Here is a 23,197-nt window from a genome sequence, read left to right on the forward strand (position 1 = left end):
ATGAAAATGAAGAAGGTCAGAGCAGAAAAACTAAATGAAATCTTTGTAGCAGCGTTTGTCTCCGATTGCAAGCTGTGTCACATACTTGAGCTATTCTGATGGAAGATTTCTATGAAGACTGTAGAAGACATTTCAGACTAAATGAAGAGGAACAAACTGACAGGTTGAGGTGATATCAAGCCAGATATTATAAAAATCTTTGCAAAACTGTGAAAGTATGAATCACTTTGAGTCAGCTGTCACATATGTCAGTTTTGTTATCAGTGGAAATGTGTGCCACGTCCAGGACCTATAACTCGAATTAAAAAAGAAAAACAGACTCCAGATATGATGGTGGATGACGTTGACAATGAACTTTATCCCTGTAAACCTTACCTCTGTACCAGCTAAACTGGTAGAAATGATAAGTGTTATGAGTAAGAGATATGGATTAATATTATTATTGTTGAAATAACATCTCTCAGACCTACTGAAGTGCTCTGAGAGACCTGATGAGCATGTGGACAAAGACAATCTAATTAAATAAATATTAATTTAAACTGTTATATAAAATTAATTAAAATAATATATTTGGAGTTTCAAAAACTTTTCAATGTGATCTTTTGTTGAAGGCTTTTTAAGGATGTTAATCTTGATGAAGTGAGAGACACTCCTTTCGTAGGCCTTTTCATTTAAAGTTAGTAATGTTAGGAATAAATAACTAGTTTTCAAAATGCGAGGTTAATGTTGATGAGTTGAACTACAGATCTGCACTGAATCTTTTCAGATTGATATTAATGTCCTAGAAAGGAAGATATGGCAATATAATTTTGCTTCTGATATGAGATTATTTAGTGGTGTTGTATATAAAGCTGACTGCGAAGAGATGCAGAAAAATCACAAAATATTGAGCTATCAAGCAATAAAATGTTTGATGAAATTCATTGTTGGCCAAATGCTAAATAATCCTTTCTATGCATTCCTACAGATGGGCTCCGAATGAATGATTTCCATGCAGGAAAGAGAGGCTAGATTAATTATGGGTGGTTTTCTGGAGACAAGTTCTGTAGCTAATAAAAACAGGAGAATGCAAAGAAATACGTTTAAAAAATGGACTACCATACAAACAGATCGTGAACTTCCATCTTGAATACTCCAAAATTTCTCCTCTGTCTGCCTCAAAGGGATATATTAGGGAGAAAGGAGATGTCAAAAAAGGCGAACAAGGATCACAAATTCTATGACGTGCTGCCACACGAAACATCTCAAGTAGAGCAGATCTCTTAGCATTGCAAAAGAGATACAGTAGGGACTGATATATAAGTACACAAATCTGTAAAGATCAAAAGGAAGTAATAATTTTCCTTAATTTCTGGAACAGCTGAGTAAGATAAGGACCTTGCTATGTTTTTGATGTACTGGTAATAAAAATATTTTGCAACAGGAACAAAGATTTTACAAGAGTTCTTAATTTTCTGTTTTATTCCATAGCTAAATAAATACCAACAGTCTTCTCTGTTATTTCTGTTGAAAAAGAACAGATATGCAGAATTCTTTAGCCAAAAGCAGAACACTCAGGCAAAATATATAAGATTGTGTTTTTGACCAAAATTAATTATGACAAAAAGATGGCAACTAAAAATCTTGTCTACATAAGAATTTTATTGGAAGAACTAATGATTTTTAAATGCTTACTTGAGTTATCTTGTTAGTAATCACTCTGTTTCTTTAAAACTGTTGCCAGATTAAAAACTCAAAACGGCATTAAGCCCCAGCACTTCTTCTAGGACTAACAAAAGTAACCAGAAAGTGGCAAAGTCACTTAAGGAGATACTTATTCTTAGTGATAGATCTGAATCATTCTGGGCAGATTTGTTCAAACTGCATAGCTGTCTAGAAGATTTAGAATGTGCACTTTTTGAAAAAGAACAATGTCAAATTAGGTTTTGTCTCTTTAAATTTCAACAGTTACAAAACAAGGCTCTAAGTCTTTTGAACCATACTTTCAAGAAGTACTGTATTGAATTCACTAATCTATAAACCATCTGCCTGTTCTTCACTGTAGCCCTATTAGAAGATTGTGATTGCTTAGTGTCCATGACAAACTCCAAAATCCAGCCTCCAAAGCAATTTACAAGCTGTAAGCTCCTCATTTTTAAGCACTTGTCTGTAGCACTTCAGGAGACTCGAAAAAAGAAGAAAAAACTGCAGTTATTAGGCTTTGCCTGAGGTCGTCTTCTACCCAGCACAGCTTTACCTTAACTTGAACCTGCAGTTTGCGTGTTAAAGAGTATACTATGGCAACAAGACAACTTTAATAAGGAGCAAAAATAATTTAACAGCTACCACTCATATAAGAAAGTAATTTTAGAAATACAGTGTTTTGCATTACTTTGTAAATACTTTTTGATACATTAACCCTCCAGGAAGCCAGGAACTGGAACATTCCTCAGAATAGTTCTGGCAAGGAAAGTCCAGGGGACTTATTCTGTATGGCCATCAGGGATATTGATCATTGTTGCAAATCTTTAGCTGTGTGTTTGAATTTCCATTGTACGTTTGTCAGTATCTGAGAAATATCAGCACTGATAACTTACTCATTAAAAGCAAAGCACTTCCAGCTGCAGTAAATCCTGGGTAATAATTTTATATATACAGCACCAACTGTTTATGGCTTACTGGTGAGGAAGTAATTTGACAAAATTTGACTTATTTGGTCTTTATGAATCATTGTGGGCAAATTCTGGCAAAACCAGTAAGTAGCAATGTCTTTAGAGTCATAACCACTTAAGTTTCTGGGACTTGGAGACGACAAAAAAACTATAAAATGTAATGCTGAATAAGAATTAAGATGGAAAGGCGATGACAGATGACTTAGATGAGGAAGGCCTGTCTGCTCAAAGGAAAAGTTTTGTAGTAAACATGGAGTAAATCCCACCTTACAGTGAAATGGTAGAGCTAAGAGAATCTCTTGGACTCAAGAAGACAGGCATAAGAGAAGGCAGCTGAGGCAAAGTAAGAATAATATAATTTTTAGTCACAATAGGTTTATTCTTTGAAAAAAACCCCTTATGTTCTGGAGAGTTTAAAGACCAATACTTTGATTTAAAGATTCAGAAATAGAATTAAATATAGTTCTGCTGTATTATTGGAACTCTTTGCGTTCTAATAAAAGTCAATTTTACTTAAACTTCTCAGACTGCAAAAGTTAGAAATATTTGTCTGTATAATAGTTTGTATATTTGTATAACAATATATTTTGTATAATCCTTCACTAAATACTCTACTTTAGCATGCCTGAGTCTGGATAATATGTTTTGCATGAAGATCCTGCCAAGATGTAATCAGTGCATTGCAAGCTTTGGACTCCCAATAGTCTTTGGATCTCCTTTGTCTTGTTTGAATGTCCTTTGTGATAAGTGCATAAAAGTCAGACCCCAAGAGACAATTCCAGTTATTGAGAACCAGCAGTTTCGGTGAGGAACTGAGAACAGGGAAAGGAACAAGAGGAAAGATGGTCCCTTCTGTCATTTCAAAGCAGAACTGTGGCACAGGAGGGAGGAATCTAATTTGGTGATAAATTGGGTAACTAAGATCAGCTCTTTTAAGTTTGATAGTCATGTCATTAATATACTCGCCCTTTCAGTTAGGATCAGGTGCATATAAGGATTTGGCCTCTCTTTCATGGAACTTGCATTCTGGAATGCTTCAGGCTATGGTAGTTCAAGGTGGGAATTTGAATCGACTAACAAGCATTTCAGGAAAGAAAAAACAAAACCAAGCCCTATTAGACAATTCAAATCTAGCCATAAGGTATATTACTACTGAAATGAATTGTCATAGCAAAGAAAGGGAAAAGTAAGCACTTTTTTTTCTGTGAATGTACTTTGTTTTCATGTTTGTTCCAGAAGCTGCATTTGTGTCAGTAGAAATACTGAAAACCTGCAGGTTTAGGTTTGAAATTACCTTTGAAATTTGGCCTGATCCTTGCATCGTAGCCTGACATCCTACCCATGAGCTTGTCCAGGAAATCAGATGGTGACATTGGCATGCTCCGAGATCTTGCACTGTCTGTTTCCTTTGTGGCCACCAAGCTAACAGCAAGAAAAAACAAACATAAAAGCAGAACAAAATATTTTGTTAGAGAAACTTTGATTTTATGCAGTCAAACCCTTTAGTTTCTTCTTGTATGAACAGGAAAACAGGAAAGCTATGACTTCCCTTCAAACTAGGTTATGCTTCAAAAGTAGTTGTAGCAAAGAAATGGAAACAGTAAATTCTTTTTGTATCTGTCATTTTACATGCTAATTTTAATTTGCTAAGCTGCATCATTGTAGGTTGTTGTTACCATTTTCTCGGGACTTCTGGAGATTAATAACACTGCGAGTCAACAGTAATCAATCCACTATCACAGAGCTAAATAATGTCATCTACACAAATAGCGGTGCATGTAGAATCTTATAACTTGGAGTCCACTCTGAGATTGGTCTGTTTAACTGCGTGTGGTGTAATAGAAGCCTAGATCGGAGCAAAAAAAAAAAAGTAGTAAGGATCTTTCACAGAATAGTAGTACTATCTCAATTTTTGTTCAGCCAATGTTTTATGTTGATATTTAAACATAATACAACATATCAAACAGTCTCTTGGCAAATGGTAATCTTCAGCATGGTCTTCGAGGTTTGTTTTTTGTTAAAATGAAAGTGACTGCTGCAGTGGGAAAAAACAAAAACAAAAACCAAAAAACAACAAAACCCGCACAACTTACTGAAGGAACTATCTTAGGGCAAAATTTTCATCTCAGGGCCACATGGCAAACGTCATCTCCTATAGCCTCCTTTCCATATGTATGCAGAACTTTCACTGACATTGTAAAGTGCGTTCCATACATGCCAAGAGAGAAAAGTATCAGTGCTATGATCAGTCATATGGACCTGAAGAAAAAGGTCTTTATTGTTGTGGAACTCTTACTTGGACTCTGGACAACACATTGAAGAAAACAACAGACTCAGTAAATATATATGCAAATAGAATTATAAGTAACATTGTGATACATAGTGCAGCTAAAACCTTCCATGGCTTTTGGAGTCTCAAGTAAAAGATAGAGAGCTTTTCCTGTTTGTGCTGACTTCTAGTAAAAAATCTATTGCAGAAGGATGTGAATCTCTCACCCACTTCATTGGCTTCTATTAATACCAATTAACTCTTTTAGGAGTGTTAAATATGCCTTCATTTAGAAATAAACACAGGGAATAATGTAAAATCATTAGGAATTGCCTATCTCATAAAAGAAGCCAATGCTGAACTTTGCTTGCTAACAGTGGATGGAGTTTCAAATGGAAAAATTCCATACAGGTATATGTGTACGCAGATACCATATTAAGTGCAGACTGGGGATACCTTTATTTTTCTTCTCAAGACTTCATTACTCAGGACATGAAAAGTTGCAGTTTTATGGCAACTTCCATTTAGAAGGTCTACTAAGAAGTCTGTCTTCAAATTTGAAATTTAGATTTAATATCTTTAATCAAAAATTATTTCATATTAAATCTTGAGTGTCACAAATTGGGACATGCACAGAGTATGAACCTAGAAACCTATAGAATGCTTTGTTTTACTCATATTTTATATAACCTGGAAATTAAGTCTTGTGATTGTAATCCTAACTGAAAGCAGAGAGTTAAAAACTAATCCTTCTGTTTATCAGCTTATCTAGTGGTTATGCTATTCTATGTGTAAGTTGGTTTGCATATTTCTAGATTGTTCACAAATTTCTAAATTATTGGATATTTATATTTTTTTTCTGAATATTTTGGCATCTCTTCCAGTATTATCTTTCAGAAAAAAAATGTTTCTTTAATTTCCTTCAGTAGCTAACCTAGTTCTTAATTTCTTCCCATAGCTGGAGAATGTGTTTCCCTTACTGAGAAAGTACTTTGTCTGTTATTTTTCTAGTTCAATTTGAAATTATCCCACTGGTCTCTGACATAACTTTCATCACCAATCATTCTGAATTTATCTTATTACATTATTTCAACTCGTAGTCATTTATATTTCTATAAAACAACATATGTGGTTATAAAGCAAATAAAATCTGCAAGTGCAATTACACTTTACTGGATTTTATCTATTTGCAAGGCAGGAGAGTCAAATTACTATGTGAGTACATATATAAACAGTTAGATTTCTTTCTTCTACTCTTCTATAAAAAGGTTACATTTCTGTAGGATATATAGAATTCCTACACTACACAATATATATCTCCTATTTTTTTTATTCTGCATATAAATAAACTATCCAGAACACAAATATAGAAAGGCATATTGTTAGCTTCTATATCAATCAGTTTCTCTGAATGGAGAATTTGTTTGTTTCTCCTGTTTTTCACTTCTCTGAACTTTTTCTAATCTTTGTTGTTCTTGTAGTCTTTACTTTTAAAAGCTGCAGTGGAATGGAGTACTTTTAAATTAAAGTAACTAATGATGAACAGGAAAAACAGTAATTGCTCTGACTATGGATTTTCTCAAAGTGGTATTTACTTTTTTTGTATGATAGCATCATTAATATTTGTTTTCATTTGTCAGTTAAAAGCCTCAGAATATCTTGAATAATTTTATTGCCTGCTTCTGAAAACAATATATTCAGCATAACTAACACATTTTGTATAAGAAAGTTTTATTTTAGAAATCAGCTGTCATCTGTAACTAAATATTTCTTCAGAAAAGTTTTCCCTTTTTCTCGGCTTGGTGTTGTTGAATAAAAGATGATAGAGCACTGCGTACTTCTGCCCTTTCAAACTACCTTTAATTGAAAACATGTATTTCAAGCACAGTGTTGGACAAATAATAACTTCATCTATCCAAACAGAATAGTGGAATACTTATAGAGTTAAAAATGAGTGAGACTTGGTTATATAGTAAAACCTGAGTAAATCAGTGGATTTTAGGAAGGATTTTAGGAAGGATTTTAGGAAGACTACCTGGCAAACTGTGGCGTTTTCTCTTTATAAATTAACATAAAAAATTATTCTGCATGGTAAGGTTTCTCCAGTTTTATTATACATTGCCTCCAAAAAATAAGCCTCTGGCTAAGTGGTTAGAGAAGGTCACACTCCTTTCATGAAGTATGAATGTAGGTCCTTTCAGTGTTAATGCACGTTGCTTCCTCCTTGACACACAATTATTGCATAAATCCCAGGAATAGCTTTGTGTACCTCCAGAGGGGATTTAGTCTGACCTGTTGCATTTTTTTTTTTTTTTAAATAACTCATGCATGTATCTTCTAACAGGCAGAATTACAAGAATTTAATATCAGCAAAACTTTTATACTATGGTGCATTCAAAGTATGCTACAATAGACTTGCGGTTAGCATGAAGTCATTACGCAACTTTAAACTACTGAGAGGGGAAGCTGCACATTTTTGTTCACAGACAAAAGCAAAAAAGGCTTCCCATTGCTCAAGTCTTTTATTTCAGAGAGATTATAACCTGTCAGTCTTCTTGTATATTAATATTTTACCAGGAAATGTTACCAGCTATAATGGTATCCCTGTTAGTCACTCTATATTGTTCCTGTGAGCTATTGATAAGTATTGCTAACAGTTATAAGGATTTAAACCATCTTCAAATTTCAGATTTAAAGCAGTGCTTTATTTGACTTTCCTGATGTGTCCTGAACATCTTTAGAAGTCAAATTAAGTCTTGCCAAACAATTAAAAATAAATTTGTTAAAGAAAGCAGTGGATAAAAAATAGAGAAAATAATAGAAAATGTTGTCAAACAATGTATTCAAAAAAATAATTTGTGACTGGTTGAATTTACACCATCAAAAATTAGGGGAAGAATTTTTGTTCCAAATAAGCTGTTATACAAAACCAGATATGAAAAGAAGATTAGAATCACCAAAACTATAATTACACCTGTCTTTGTTCTGTCTGTTAAATTAGTGTTTACCTAAAATGAGAGGAGATGAGCTTTGCATCGTGCCTTGAAGACTGTCAAGTTGAAATTTCATGGACTGAGATGCGAAAATATCCTGAATTACAGATCTCTGACAGTGCATGACCTACCAAAAGTCATATTTAAGTAAGAACTGTTTAGGTCAAGCTGAAGACATTTACAGTGGGATATAAATCCTAGACTAAGAAGGAGCATGGTACAGCCAACATGTGGTTTCTCTAAATCAGCACACACATCACAAATTCTAGACAAAAAGGTGCTGTAGGGAGTTGTAGTAAGAATGGTGTTCAGCACTGACATCTGTGGTCTGGAAAGAAAATACAAAATCATCGATGGTTTAAAGCTAAGAATTGCAAAAAAATGACAGGGTTATAAATATTGACAAGGGCAAGAAAATAAACCAATTTCTTAAGTAGAACAGTTTAAAATAAAGAAAGGATATTAAGAGTTATATGAATTTGGAATGTGGGCAGAGTTGGAGACAGTGATGAGTCTGAAAAAGGATTCAGAATTCGTCTTGAACAACTCAGCACTGTTGTGGTCAAGTTCTCACTGCACTAGTGTGTTATACATTGGTGTGGCAAGAGTGAAGAAGTGAGTAGGACCATGAAGGTAACTTACTATTTTATAAGGTATTCATGACACCGGTTCTGGGACATTGCATCAAATTCCATGTCCAAGTTTTAAAAGGACATTAAAGCATTAGGGAACATACTGAACAAAGCCACTAAAACATGATCTGAGAGTTGAGGGAAATTTTCTTATGGTAAGAGACTTTAAGAGCTCAATTTGCTTAGTTTATCAAAAAGAAGATTGAAAAATAACATGATTGAAGTGTATAAATACCTCAAAGGGTCATAAAATTATGGACATTTATCTAAAGAAGAAAGGCAGAGGACAAACAATGAGAGACAAACAAATTCAGATGGGAATTCAGGCAGACAGTTTTAATAATAAAGTTAATTTAACAGAGGATCAAACTGTACCAGCCAAGGCAGTACAGCTTTCTGGAAGACTTAATTTAGCAAAATATAAGGTGTTGTGTTTCATATATGGGTAGCTTGGAGAAAAGGAATGACCTATGATATATAGAAAAGCAGCCTAAATTCAGAGTAGATGTTACAAATCTCATGCAAAAATCTTCAGATTGCCAAAAGACACATTACAGACTTGAAGAGGTTAAGGAAGGGAAGCAATGGGAGTAGTTCAAAGTAGAGAAGGGTGTCTTCTCAGAGTCCTTCTATGGTGGAGCTGCATTGCAGGCTTGCAGATGTCTGTACTGTAACCTATAATCAGTGTTGCAGGTTACAATTGGCAATGTTGGCCCATTTTGCACAATTCCTTTAACAGCAGGATATTTGACCTGCCCAGTGGTTGCATGAGCATCAGCTCCCTGCGCAGTATAGAGTTAGGTTCTGGAATGGAAACTGCACTTGTGCTGCCCAGAAGCTACAGGCAGCTTAAAAATCAGAGGTTGACCACTACTGAGAAAAAATGAGCTAATGTTCTACCTGTAACATGCACCTGCAAGGAGGAAAGAATTTTAGGGTAAATTATAATATTGTCATGAATATGAAGAGGCCAGGGACAAATTTAGATCACAAATTAAAAGGTTTTCAATCACTGAAACGCTTCAGTTCGAGAATAGTTTAGCACTTTGAGTAGAGGTAGAAAAGCGCTGTGTGTTTCAAGATGAAGCTAGAGATTAGGATTCTGTGACATGTACAGACTGTGATTGCAAGTGATGGGACTCACTTCTAACTCCACTGCTGTGGATATGTTTGCATTATCATTCTTTCATGTGTTTAAGATAATTACTAGTACAGAACTCTGAAAAAAATATACAGTTAACACAGCTATGCACTCAGAGCACCAACATCTATCGAATTTAAATTGGAGATCTCATCTAGCAGCTGGCAATTTAGCTAGCAAGAGAAAGCATGGGTCATGAATCTGTGCTCCTGGAGTGTCTATTTAAAGTAGGCATGTTTGTGAGAGAAAATCCCTCTCTCTCTTCCTTTCCTCCAAAACAAAACAATTGAGAAAAACTCTTCAAAGGGAATTTCACAATCTCCACAAACGTTTCCTTCTCTGAAACATTTAAAGCTACAAAAATCGGATTACTTTCCCATGTTTTTTTGAAGAACCACTGTATTCCTACTCGTAAGATTTCTTTTTTTTATCTGCCCCAAAATTCTGCACTTGTTTACCAAAGCACAAGTAAATGAAAGGAACTTTACAGATGAAAATGCTTTATATATGCTTTATTTTAAAAGTTATATTTTAAAAAGTAATTTCAATCATACTGATTTTCAGACTTTTATATTCTCTGTGTGCTACAGGAAGTCCTATTTTTCACTGATTTCTCCTCTCTTTTTAAAACTTTTCATCTTCAAGGTGGGTTCTTAAAAATCACTTCCAGTTGTGTTGTTTCATTAACTTACTTTTGAATACAATTAATGCAATTAATCTTTGAATTAGATGGTATCTTAATTTTCTTCCACAGTTAAACTACCTATGTATTTTATCTTGAAAATCTTATATTAACACCAAGTTGCTGTCATATTTGGCTTGCTAATTTTTCTTATATGATCATAAATTATTTGTCTCAAACACAATCCATCCTAGCCATTCAGAGAGGCAGAGATTTTGTATTTCATCTTGCAGTGCATACTACAGAGCTGTTACAGGATGCTTTGCGTGCATTAGGATGGTCCAATAGCTCCTTCATTTCCTTACTTAGCTTATTGTTTAAGACAGCAAGTGTGGCCAAATCCCTGGAGCAATTTGATCTTGTGTTTGTGGTCCATTCTCTCCAGCTGATGCTTAAATGTTTTTAATGCACTTAACGTTAAAAAGCTTTGCAGAGAATCTCAAGGAAATTAATTACATACTCATAAGGAAAGCAAAACCTGCAGCCAACCAATATGCTCTCACAAACGGCAATACACAAAAGCATTTCAGTAAATTAGTCCGAGTTGGTACTTATTCATTGGCTCACCAATGACAGGTGAATTAATCTCATGACTACTTCCCTTGATTCTGTAACTGTCAGTAAAAGTGATAGAATTCATTAGTTTTAAAACAGAAAATATTCCAAATAACCATATAATTAACAAGGTCTGCTAAAATGAAATTATTATCAAATAGGTGGTGTCTGATAATTGCATTTTGAAAATTGTGGCAGTAAGATTTTGTGGTATGAAGACAGCATTTAAATCCTCTTTTGCGCAATACAGATCTCTCAGTAAAATGTATTTTGTATGACTGATGGAGAAAATTAACTTTATGTTTGAAGAGGTCGAAGATTTTTTTTATTGTTGTTGTAAAGGGAGTGTATGTAACTTGCTAATTTTTTCATTAAAGTAGGAAAATAACTAAAAGGATCAGAGTTTATAGTATATAGAATTTCACATTATTCCAAGGATTAATATAGACCTGACAAAAAATACCTTTCTGAGAGAAGAATGTTCCAGAATATGACAGCTTAAAACAAACACAAAATGTTGACAAGAAGGACCACTGAAGGTCCCAAGCCCATTCAAATGAAAGTGTTTCGCATATTTGAATCAAAATGAATCCTCCTTTCTCAGAACAATAAGAACTCCTTTCAATTTTAGGAAAAAAAAGGTCAATGTAAAGCATAAACATACTAATTAGACTGATTTTTGTGAGTAAAGCTGTTTCCTGAAGTTTTTTCCAAATCTTTGCAGTTTGCTGTTAAAAGGCATTTGTTCAGTCAAGTAGCATGACATGTTCTTCTGAGGTGTGATGTGTTTAAACTTGCTACCTGAGATGTCAGAAGAGAAATGCAATTTTCTGCTTTTAATTCCAATAAACAATTTTACATTTAGAAAGTCTCGCAGATAAGGCAAATACTGTGGACTGGGAGCTCAGAAGGCTGGGGAAATATGTTTAAAGCTAATATTTTTAAAAATTGCAATAAAATTATAAGGCAATCTCTTTGGTCTACTTAAAATTATAATCCTTCACAGAAACCAGAAAATAAATAGATTTCTCTTATTGGAGGCAATATTGCTTCATGAAAAACTGGGGCCATTCTGGAAAGACAGGAGTCCTGGAAGTGTCGTACAGAATTGGCTGTAACCACTGTCCCATTCAGATTCACACAGAAAGAATTTCTTCTGAGGAGCAAAACAAGACTCAAAATTGAGCTCCTTCTCTGAATTATCTTTTGAAAGACTCAGTCTCTTTACATTATCTACATTGGGATCCTGGGGTAACAGAACTCCTCATTTAGTTGCCTGAATTAGATGACATTACCTTCTTCTACGGATCAAGGTTAATGCAAGGAGATAATTTCCTTCCAACTCCTTTCTATTCCAGCATGAAAATAATTCTACTTGAGCTTTATTTGTGAATAAATTAATCTCCTTCTGAAGGGGAAAAAAAAAAAAAAAAAGTGAGTTTCCAAAGGCAAAAGACTAATGGAAAAGGGTTATGTGCTACACCCAAAGACAGCAAATGAAGGAGAAAGTATTAAGTTTGCAATGTCTTAAAAAAAGACTGAGATTCCAAATTCTTTTTCTATTATTTCTGTTAAAACTGACAATAATGTCTTGCTTTCTAGGTCATGAAGTAGGTCATGAAGTTGTCAATTCCTGATGCAATGAAAGTACAGATTTTCATATCCTGCAATGTTTTAGATAATAATAATTTTATCAGGTCAGAGAGAAGCACAGAACTCTTAGCTCACGTTTGCCAAAGACTGTCACTTCAACTAACAGGAGCAGAAGCATTGTATCACCAAGATTTTAAAGAGGTGTTTTCTAAGAAAAATCCACAGAAGAATTTTTGAATATTTTCTCTGACAGGTGAGATTTTTCTACTGATTTTTCACAATTTTAGATTTTTCTAGTTGACCTTTTGTCCTCTTATTTTAAATGAGTTCAAAAGATCAGACTAATTTTAAGTAGAGTTACATCAGGACACATTTTCAGCCAAAGTAACAATTTTTATGTGCAACAAACAATAATTTTCTGGTTTAAGATCATTAATTGTCCATTATGTATTATTTTAGTGGTTTGAAATGAAAACAACAATGAAAAGTATATGTGATTGCATTTCTGTGCAACTATCAAAAACGTTTTTTCTTTTGGATTTGGAAAAAAATTATTTTTCTGTTTCAGTGACTGAAATAACATGGCATTTTAGTGGTATTTGTAGGTTAGGTAATGGTTAAAAGTATTTTGCAAAGATGTTTCTGATAGCTTTACAGTGTCATTTTTTTCCATTTTATTAATATGGTTGAGAATTCTTCCAGCCCTTAGTCTTTCTCCAGTCCTGTTTGTCATGGAAGTAAAATTATATATGTTTATAGCTTTTTTACTTTATGTACTATAGTTTAAAAAGGTTTGGATTGCTGTGGCTTTTCTTAACAGAGAGGAAAAATAGTGAATAATGTGGTTTTAACTCTTCTGATTAAGTCACTCTGACCTGATCACCATTCTGTGGGTCAAAGGACTTCATATTCTAGATGAGGCTAAACTGGTATATACTTCTTTTTGTTTATGACTCTGTGCATATATATAAGCACAATGCTTTACTACTCACCCTTTTGAAACAAAAAAAAAACCTCTTGGGTTAAAGGGAGAAAACTAGTTTGCCAGCATTCTTCATAATCCTATTAAGCTATACATTGAATAAGCTACGGGTTGCCTGTCTAATTTTGCTTTCTTGTTTAAGACAAGTTTATTGTTGCCAATTTTAGCTATGTACCATGTGAATTTTCTTAAGATATTTTGTGAATTATTGCTCTAATCTGAGTATTTGCTCATTGTTTTCCCAGAAGCACTTACTTCCTTAGTAGTGTTTTGTACCTGTTGTACACCTTATTTTTATAAATGTTCCAAACTCAGGTCTTAGTTTCTATGCTATGTTTTTGGGCAAAGATCTGACTCAAACAGGAGTAGATAATGTTTCAGATATTCAAATTCTAACAAATCTCTGACTCTTCCAAAGACATAGTGCATGGGCTAAGTTCTTGACAACAGTCAGATCTTCCCAAAATTCAATTAACTCTTCCTGGTTTTGTTGTTGTTTGTTTGTTTGTTTGTTTTTAGACAGATAATACTTGGCTAAAATGAATAGAATATCTTTGAAAATAGAAACCATAAATCACTTCTCTACAGTAGTATGAACTTGAATTACTACATGATTATAAAGATTAATTTGCGTATTAATTGAATAATGGAGAAAAGTTATTGGAGTAATGGATAGAATGCAAAATGACTGAGTAAAATAATTTCATAATATTATCCTTTATAACACCAGAAATCATTCTATAAATGTATGTCAGAACTGAACAGTTACATTTGGTTTTATGATTAATGAATGATTCCTCTAACCAACCGAAATTGTGGAGGAACTGACTGGTGTCTTTCACCACAATGAATAGTAATTCGACTGATGTCAATGAGGCAACACTAGATTGAAAGGAGATTAAAATGAGACATTGCCTGGCTAAAAACTGCAGGTTCTTCCCAGATCTAGGAGCAATCTGTGAATACTGAAAACTGAATTCTACAGATTGCAACTGCTTTGTTGATCCTATATTTTTAATACATCCCAAAATGTCCTTTAAATTGTAGAGCTACATATCACTGTGATTTCTTTTTATAATTAATTGCCTAGATTTTTTACTGTTGTTGTGGCACTGCCCCGTCAGCTTACTTTGCATCCATGAGGTTGCTGTACTCTCACTCACTGTAAACAAAACAGTGTCCACTGAAGTGTGCATCTGTAGAAAAAATATATTTATTGTAATCCTAATTAATGATCATTTAGAATGCTACAAGTCTTCTGTTCCTCCTTTGTCTTATTTTGCTTTAAAAATCTGCTTCTATGAATTGAAGACTAACTGAAACTGAAAACCGGGGTTATTTGATATGTTTCTTCTCAAACAAGTCTTTTACTCTTCATAAAAAATCTTCACAGAAATTCGTATAATACAATGAAATGGCTGGGGTTTATCAAAACTAGATTAAAATTCCACTTGGAATGAAAACCCAGGGTTTGGGAAGACTGAAGCACAATTCAATTAAACATTATTCCATTTGCCTTAAGGAAGCTCTGCTTGTATCAGTACAACAGTGTAGTCCTGTATCTGCTGTGAGCATGTCAGATGGCTGTTCAGAAGATGAGACTTTTTCTCCAAAATGAGTTTGATAAGATGTAAGTTCAGGAAGAGAAAACTGAATATAGCTTAAGAGTCACTCACCTAAAAATAAAGTATTTCAACAAGCAGGAGGACTACAGCCCAGACAAGTCAAAACTTACCAGTAAATAGAACTCAGTGCTATATGAAGTTCTTTCCCAAAATGCTTCAGATTAAATTGTTTATTTTGATTAGTCAGCTAATTATATTGTATACACTGTGTTATTACTAGTGATTAAAAATTTGCAGTTAAGATAAAATATTTCTAGTTAGAAAAGTACTGATTTCTTGAAATAGCTTTTTTACAGAAACATATCTGTTTCAATGTTGTTTTAATGAAGTGTTGGCAAGCTTGGGGGAATATTGTGTATTGTCCTTTCTATTCTGCCAGACACAGTATGTTTTTTGATGTTGATGGGAACTGAAGGTGGGGTTTTGCATTCTAAATTAAAAATATATATATATATCTGAACATCTCCTCCACAGAATGGGCAGAGATTTTTTTTCCTGCTTTCTGCAACTTAAAATTATTTCTATGCATTGAAAAAGCAATAAAGCTTTTCAGTGCTTTGAAATTTTCTGTAAGACAGGAAGAGCTCTATTAACTTACATGAGATAAATGTGTTAAATATTTTTTTTTCCTTTTTATTAATTTTACCTACAATCAACACTATGATAATATAAGACTTTCTTTAAGGAACAACAGGGTTGAGCTTCAGGGTCATGAGAAGAGTGGAAGGATTTATGCTACATAATGACAGCACCCAGTTTTCCTGATGCACGCACTGGAGCATATTCCTTACTGAATAAGACACAGAAAATAATGTGAAGGTTAAAAAGCAGTGCTGCTTGCCTTTCATGTTTCCACCAAAATTATCCTGGTCCACTACACATCCTCACATTCTTTTGCAGACACAGAAAGTGCCCTCAGATACATGCTTTGTCTTTGCTGTATTAGCCTTGCTTATGCCACGTATCTAGCACCCCCTTAATTATAATCTGAGTCTTGTAAGCTTCATATAAACAAATTGGAAATGTGCTGGACAAAGGAAAGACCATGACTGAATGTGTTTCAGTCTTTATTATGTGCAAGACACTTCATCTCCTTCAGGAGACATCACTGTTACAAAGGAGGAAAATACTGTTTTCTGTTCCCTGTTACTTAGAGAATCTGAACAAGTGCATTTGTGCTCACTTTTTGATTATAGATGAAAATTTGAGTACTCTTACATCCCAAGATCTGTGTTCAGGAGCTACAAAAATACTTAAAGGCACAGATATGTTCTTAGAGTTCATTTGCTCAGTGTTAGAATTTATGGATAAGTTTTGGAGGAAAAATGTTAATGGATATACGCAGAAACTGGTTGCATATAGCTTTTAAAATTCTGGTACTCTACTGTATTGTACATTTTGTAATCATGTATTACCATTTCAAGTGGGTGTATCTCATATTCACTCTGTGTAGTAAAAAATCACAGTATCTTGTTCAAAACAATTGAGCATCCAATCTTCAGTGTGTGAGAACTGAAGGAAAACCATAGATAATTTATTTTACTTTAACTCTTGCAAGTGAAGAGTTAGAGCAAACTGTGACAAACCTTGCAAGCTCTAATAAATCTGCTTATTTTTCTTTTCAGAAAAAAAAAAAGGAATTTGGATAAAACATTCTTTCTGATAGGTAAAGAAAAAACAAACAAACAAAAAACAACAACAACAAACAACAAACAAACAAACAAAACCAAAGAAAACCCAGTATGATCTCAAAAACAGTATTTAATAGGATGCAGTCCAGATGTGATGCTGAAATCTGCCTACTTGGATTTTAGTTCTAATACTACTGAGTCAGATGTAATAGATCTGACCTAATAGCATCAGGGAAAGCATCAGTCAGGTGTGCATCCCTTCATGGATGTGTTACACAGATGCTTAGGCATAGAATTAATATTTATCTTAGAATACTGTATTTAGTCATAATTTAACTGTGTGAAATCAGTGCTTTAGTCATGAATGATGCCAAAAGTTTTATTTTTCCCTCAAAAAATGAAAAGTTTTACCCTACTTTTGCCAGTAAGTTACCACTTGGTGACATTTGTTCTATGTATCTAGTAGGGCACCCTTAGCCATTTGACATGTTGCTCACAAAACTGGAAGTTTAGTTGGTCCCTGCAGATGAATATGTCTTAACCTACATATGCCCAGAGCAGGGACCCTCCCGTGTATCACTGAATTTAAGAGACTACAGGGCAATTTTGAAAATGTTATGAAATTAAAAACCTTAACAGGACAAAAACTCAGGATCTTCTTAATAATCAATTCCCACTGTATCTCAGAACATTATTAACCAACTATTCACAAAAAAGTCCCTATGCTGGGTAGTCACCATCTAACATGTAAAGTAATCAAAATTTTAAAAAACCCACCGCCTTCAGAAAAACCATGCTGGTATAACTGTTTTTAATAGGCGTTTTTACTGAGTGGTTAGTTGTGAATTGAAAGTCAATTGCTAAAAATCATACAAATTTGTTAACAGCCCATTTTATAAAAATTAATCTTGGAAATTATATATTCTGGTACCTGTGAATCCTCAAAGATGCTACTTAGTATTACATTAGGCTTATATTTTAGCTTTCACAATTCTGAAAGACAGAAGAATTTAATAAGAAATGAGATAAATTCTAGACATAGTAGAGTCTTATGCAAACTGCACATGGTATGTGAACCCTTGGGCAATGATGAGATGCATAGCATATTCCAATATTATTTTTTTATGTCAAAGATATTTTAATATAGATTTTACATCAAAGATGGAATGCAACAAAAGGCAAAATCTTAAGACAGTAGGTTATATAGCTATAACTGCAGCTTGAATTTTAATCAGGAAGAGCAAAAATACTAGTTTGCTCTTTTAAATATCACAGCTGCACTGATTCTTCTTATGATAACCTTCCAAAATTAGATGTAGCTGTAAGAATCACATACAGGTTAATACCAATTAACTCAGCCTCACAGTCTGAGATAATTTAGTATTCCTGTGTTTACTTTCTGCTCACTTTATTGTTTCACTGAAATAGTCTCAGGATAATCTGCTGCTTTGCATTTTTCCTATGGCCATTGAATTGTATTAGCCAGCAGCCCCAACACCTGTTTGTGGAACTCCACTCTTTCAACAGTCCCATCAGTGACAGCATGATTATCTCAGGTCAGAGTCTTCTTGAACTTTTCTACATTTTCTATTGTCTCAAGCTGGCTTTCCTTGGAAACTGCATTTCGCTAATATTTCATGTCACCAAATAGAAACTTCAGTTATACCAATATTGTAGAGGACTGGTCTTTCTTAGGGAAGTTCCTACCTGGAAGTAGCCCTGAATCTTTCTCCTTTCCTTGCTCATTTTGTACATCTGCAGTAGGGCTAGGGAAATAATGGGGTACTATGTGGTATAGGAAAATTATATAGGAAGTGCTCATTATGTAGAAAGTCCACTGCAATGTACACAAAGTATTATCACCCTGTTTGCTGTTTAATAATGCTGGAGCAATTCATTAGACAGCTGACTGGAAGAGTAATAAGAAAATGCATTCTTTTATACTTTTATAATCGCTTGCTGTCTTTGTTTGTACTTTTTCCTTCATTTTTCTTTTTACTCACACTACTTGGCATTCACATTGACACAGCATCTAAAGACATCAGTGAAGATGGATCATATCGCTTCAGAAGCCATAAAAATAATCTATGCCTGTGCTACAAAAAAGCGCAATCTCAAAGATTCTTGCTTTCTTTTCTCTTGACTTTATTGTGCAGAATGTTCTGCTTCCTGATGCTCTTCTCATTCTCCTGTTTTTGGTCCTTCATTCTTGTTACACATGGTTTCTAGCTCGCTCTTTTCCTGCTCTCTGAGATGTTACCTTTCTGCTGGTAGTTGATATCCTCAAAAAGGTGCCCTTTGCTCCATCTGTTCACAATGCCTACATATCAGTGAAGGTAAAACTAGTTCTTTTTAGTTCCTATCTCCTTTTACTGAGTCTTTCAATAAACATCATGAAGATCGGTAGGAAGAACAATAAAAATGAGAAGATGCAACACCACACAGAAGGGCTCTTCATTGCTCTTTACTTGAGAAAAGCTGATTTGTGGGAATCTTTCCCTATATGTATTATTACATAAAAATCAGTAAGGTCATTTGAAGGTTGTATGCTAAATCTGTTAAAATAAGAAGCCCTAATCTTATAAAAATTTTCATTTTCTCTAATTTTCATGATTCCTAGGATATCTGGACAGGACCAATCTGATAGATGAGATACTGCATTTTTCATCATACAGAAGCACAGCACTTATGTCCCAATATTACTTGCTTTCAGTTGTTGTAAGCATCAATTACCTAGGAAAGAATTATAAGAGGTCACAGAGTAAGAAAGTGTCACTAGCACAGTAAGAATTGAAACTCACGTTTTTAATTGAAATTTCTTTGTTATTTAATTTTGTGACAGTTTATAATATTATAAACTCAAAAATCTACACAATTCTTTCTCAAAATTGTAAACTGGTAGTCAATTAAAAAATAGAAATAAAGAATGGATAATAAAAGTTCTGAATGAATTTGTACTTATTACAAAACTCCTATTTGGTTCACAGGGATTTTGGTGTTTCACTGATATAGTTGAAATACAAGAGAAATTGAATTACATATTATTGGTCACAAAAAAACCCACTTTTTTGTCAGAGTTTTGGAAAGTACAATGCCTGCCTATGGGAACATCCTACAAGGGAACGCCAATGCTCTGCTTGACATTTCATAAAGACCGTGACTGTATTTCCTTCATCCCAGGGGTTTGGCTACCTGGGCTCAGTGCCAGCTCTGATAATACAGTAGCCCAGCTCTGAAGCAGAGCTGTTTGATAAAAAGCTGTAGAAGTCTCAACAAGGGTTCATTCCTCTTCGCTCAGGAACTGTGTTTTTTTTTTTTCTTTTTTTTTCTCTTTTTCTCTGTGGTTTGTTTGTGTTGTTGTGGGTTTTTTTTTTTTTTGTTGGTTTGTTTGGGTTGGGTTTTTTTGTTTGTTTGTTTTTTGTTTTGTTTTTAACTCCCTGGGGAGTGCTGGGGGATGCTCTTCGTCTCTGGATGAGCTACTGTTAAAGTGCACCTTCACCCAGCCTTGTACCTTCCTAATTCTGACCCTGAGCTGACCTCACTTTTTGGCTTGACGTTAGACCCATCTCATCACTACCAGCTTTGCCTTGCAATCTGAATCATTATTTGGGCTGGATCTGCTCTGCTCCTGCACAGGTTCTGTGGGTCTGGAAACGTTTTTGGTAGGACCCTGCTCCAGGTTGCCTTGCTGTGAGTCTTGAACTCTCAGCTCACCTCCCCTTCCCTTGCTGCTCTCTGAGACACATCAAATTTTTTTCACTGGGACCTAGAGTCTGTCTACTGATCTATCCCACAGAAACTTTTCAAATTGAGTCTTGGCTGCCAAGGAAAGGTACTGTGCCTCAAAGCCCTCATTCTGAATTACTACATTTTATTTCACACACTGTTTTATTCACATCCTGATTTTAGCAGACACTTTTATTTCTTGAATAGTATTGTAGGTATAATTCTTAACATATTAATAAGATACTGCCAGATTTAATCTTTTTTAGCTTTTGTTTTTTCTTTTTCATTATTTGTAGGAACTAATGTTGGCCCAAAGAATATTCACTTCTGCTTCTTCAAGCTATTCATCTGAAATCAATTTGCAATGCAATGCAAGGATAATTTCAAAATCAGTTAACCATGAGCTCAGACATGCCCCAGAGTTAGGTCTCATGGAGGTTTTTTCCACAAGAATCTGGTCTCTAAGTGTAATTAGCTGTCTCTGTGACACTGTTTCCTTCAAAATAAGGCCAATGAGGCAGTGAATAGAACAAGGAAAGAGGCAATAATCTAATCATAGCATGATTTATAGTCTAAGCTAATATGGCTACCTAAAGAAATATCATATAGGGAAAATCTATTTTACACTTCCACAGTGCCACCTACCTTTTTATCCTGTGCTTTCCCTATACACAGGTCTTCATATAAAATACCTATACCATGCTCTTCAAGGAGAGAGCAGAGTCCTTGGCAAGTCCCTGACAGCGTAGTTCTAACAGAGCTGTGCTGGTGCTGTTGGGAGTTTGAGAGATGTCATAAAACTATTTGACTCAAAAATATGATCTTCATGTTGACTCTACAAATATGATCATACTTCCAGCATTACTTCTTGGAATCCAGGCAAATCCAGAGGAACTCTTGTTAACACTATTACTTTAATAAAAACAGGGGAATATTCAGTCTTAGAGATTATTATAACTTCAAACTGTATCCTAGAACTGTTTATTTTAATTCTTTGGTAGTGAATTAGTTATATTGAGGCTCCATTAAATTATTTTTCCTAGATTTTTCCTTGTTTTAAACCTCAGCCCACTTCTTTATATCGCACTGGGGCTTGGCCAAGCAGTCATTAATAAATAATATTTTTAAAAAATTATTTTGTGTCTGATTAGAGCTTTTCTCCCAGTTCTCAAATATACCACTGAAAACATAATAGAATTCTGTGTGCTTAAACTGTTGGTTTTGATGTCTAAAGTCAATCAATATATTATCTAAAGTCAATCAATATATTATCAATAAGTATATTATTAATCTAAGATGTAGTACAAATACGCACAATATTATGAAAGACTATTAACATTTTACTTTTCCTACAATGTCTTTCTGAAAAACTAGATCCTACAATGACTAATATGCATCTTGTTTGAGTCATTTCAATTGGAAGAGCCTTTAGATGTGGGATGAAAAATGAATTCCTTAAAAAAAAAAAAAAAAAAGCAGGTGCAGTTTCCTCTTCTGAAGCATACCAATCCAGAGGATTTGCTCATTAAAGCAGCAAGCCTGTAACTTTATACTGAAAAAAATACTTCTTGTTTTCATTTGACCTGTACTGAAAATAAAACTCAATGTCTGTCTTCAGAGGCATGTAATTTAAACAATCACTTTAAATGGTCTCAGGGCTATTCAACAAGAATTGAAGGTTCTTTCTGTGGGGTTCCTTCAGTCTTCTCTCACAGCCTTGAATGCTTGTTAATGAAGAGCAGAAAAGTTTTCATGTTGCACAATGTAAGATAAGATATATTATTTTCTCCATAGTGTTTAAGCAAGTGAAGCACTTAAGGTTTGGTTGTTCCTAGAAAGTCAGAGTACATCCATCTTCTCACTGAGGGTGTTATATAGGTGCTAAGGCTGGAGACTGTATCTTACAGAGAGTGGAAGCAGCCTTCTACTCTTCCCTGTTCCATTTGCTCTAATGTAAAGCATTTCAAAAGGCTTAAGTTGGAAAAGAACTAAAATTAATGGCTCCAGGAAGCCTGGGAATTTTAGAGGTTTGAATATTTTACCTTTCTTTTTTAAAAAAAACACTTTTTGCCCTCCATTTTAAAGAATGGAAAAGACTCCTGTGTCTCCATAACTGACTGGGTTTCTCAGATGATACTATTGCTAGACCTAAAGTCACCAGTAGTCTCTATGTTCAGATATATTTCAAAGACATACATAGACTCTGAGCAGTTTTCTGAAGTCTTTCTCAGACTATACAGACCTTGTATGCAGAAACTGTGTTCACTGTGATAAAATGACAATTTAAGAGCAGCAGGCTATTGCAATACAACAGGTTTTTGGACATTAAACAGAATAATTTGAATTTATGCAAGATAAGAAGCCTGTATACATTTTGAAACAACTAAATTTTAGTCCAGAATTATGTGATGCAAAATACACCTATGCATTCAAAAAAATCACTTTTCACTTCCCTCCCCCCACTTAGAATGTAATATGTGTTTCTATATCATTAAAATAAAGGATGAATCATTCAACAGTAAGATGGCATTTAAATAGTATACAGATGAAAAATCAGTTCTATAACTAACCTGAAAGAGAATAATAACAACACAGTGCTGCTTGTATTACCTACACTGCACTAGGATTTGGTAATCTAGTTTGAGCATTAAATACTCAATGCAACTGAAAAGTTAAACTGCAATATATGTGTATTTACTTTTTTCCTCTCAGTGTCA

At 34.2% G+C, this 23,197-nt stretch overlaps 1 protein-coding gene across 2 annotated transcripts in view; it reads right to left on the reverse strand.

Annotated features, from left to right (window-relative positions):
- The window catches only part of GLRA3 (glycine receptor alpha 3), a gene marked incomplete at both ends in the record, with an annotated part of 80,892 nt that overhangs the window by 56,397 nt on the left and 1,298 nt on the right, over positions 1–23,197 (reverse strand). For both annotated transcript variants that reach the window (XM_082051229.1, XM_082051228.1), the window contains one exon: positions 3,946–4,073. In XM_082051229.1, the coding sequence (XP_081907355.1) occupies positions 3,946–4,073 (128 nt within the window). The remainder of the gene's footprint in view (positions 1–3,945; positions 4,074–23,197) is intronic.

This window comes from Streptopelia decaocto (genome assembly GCF_964273445.1).
Source record: "Streptopelia decaocto genome assembly, chromosome: 4".
Taxonomy (NCBI): domain Eukaryota; kingdom Metazoa; phylum Chordata; class Aves; order Columbiformes; family Columbidae; genus Streptopelia; species Streptopelia decaocto.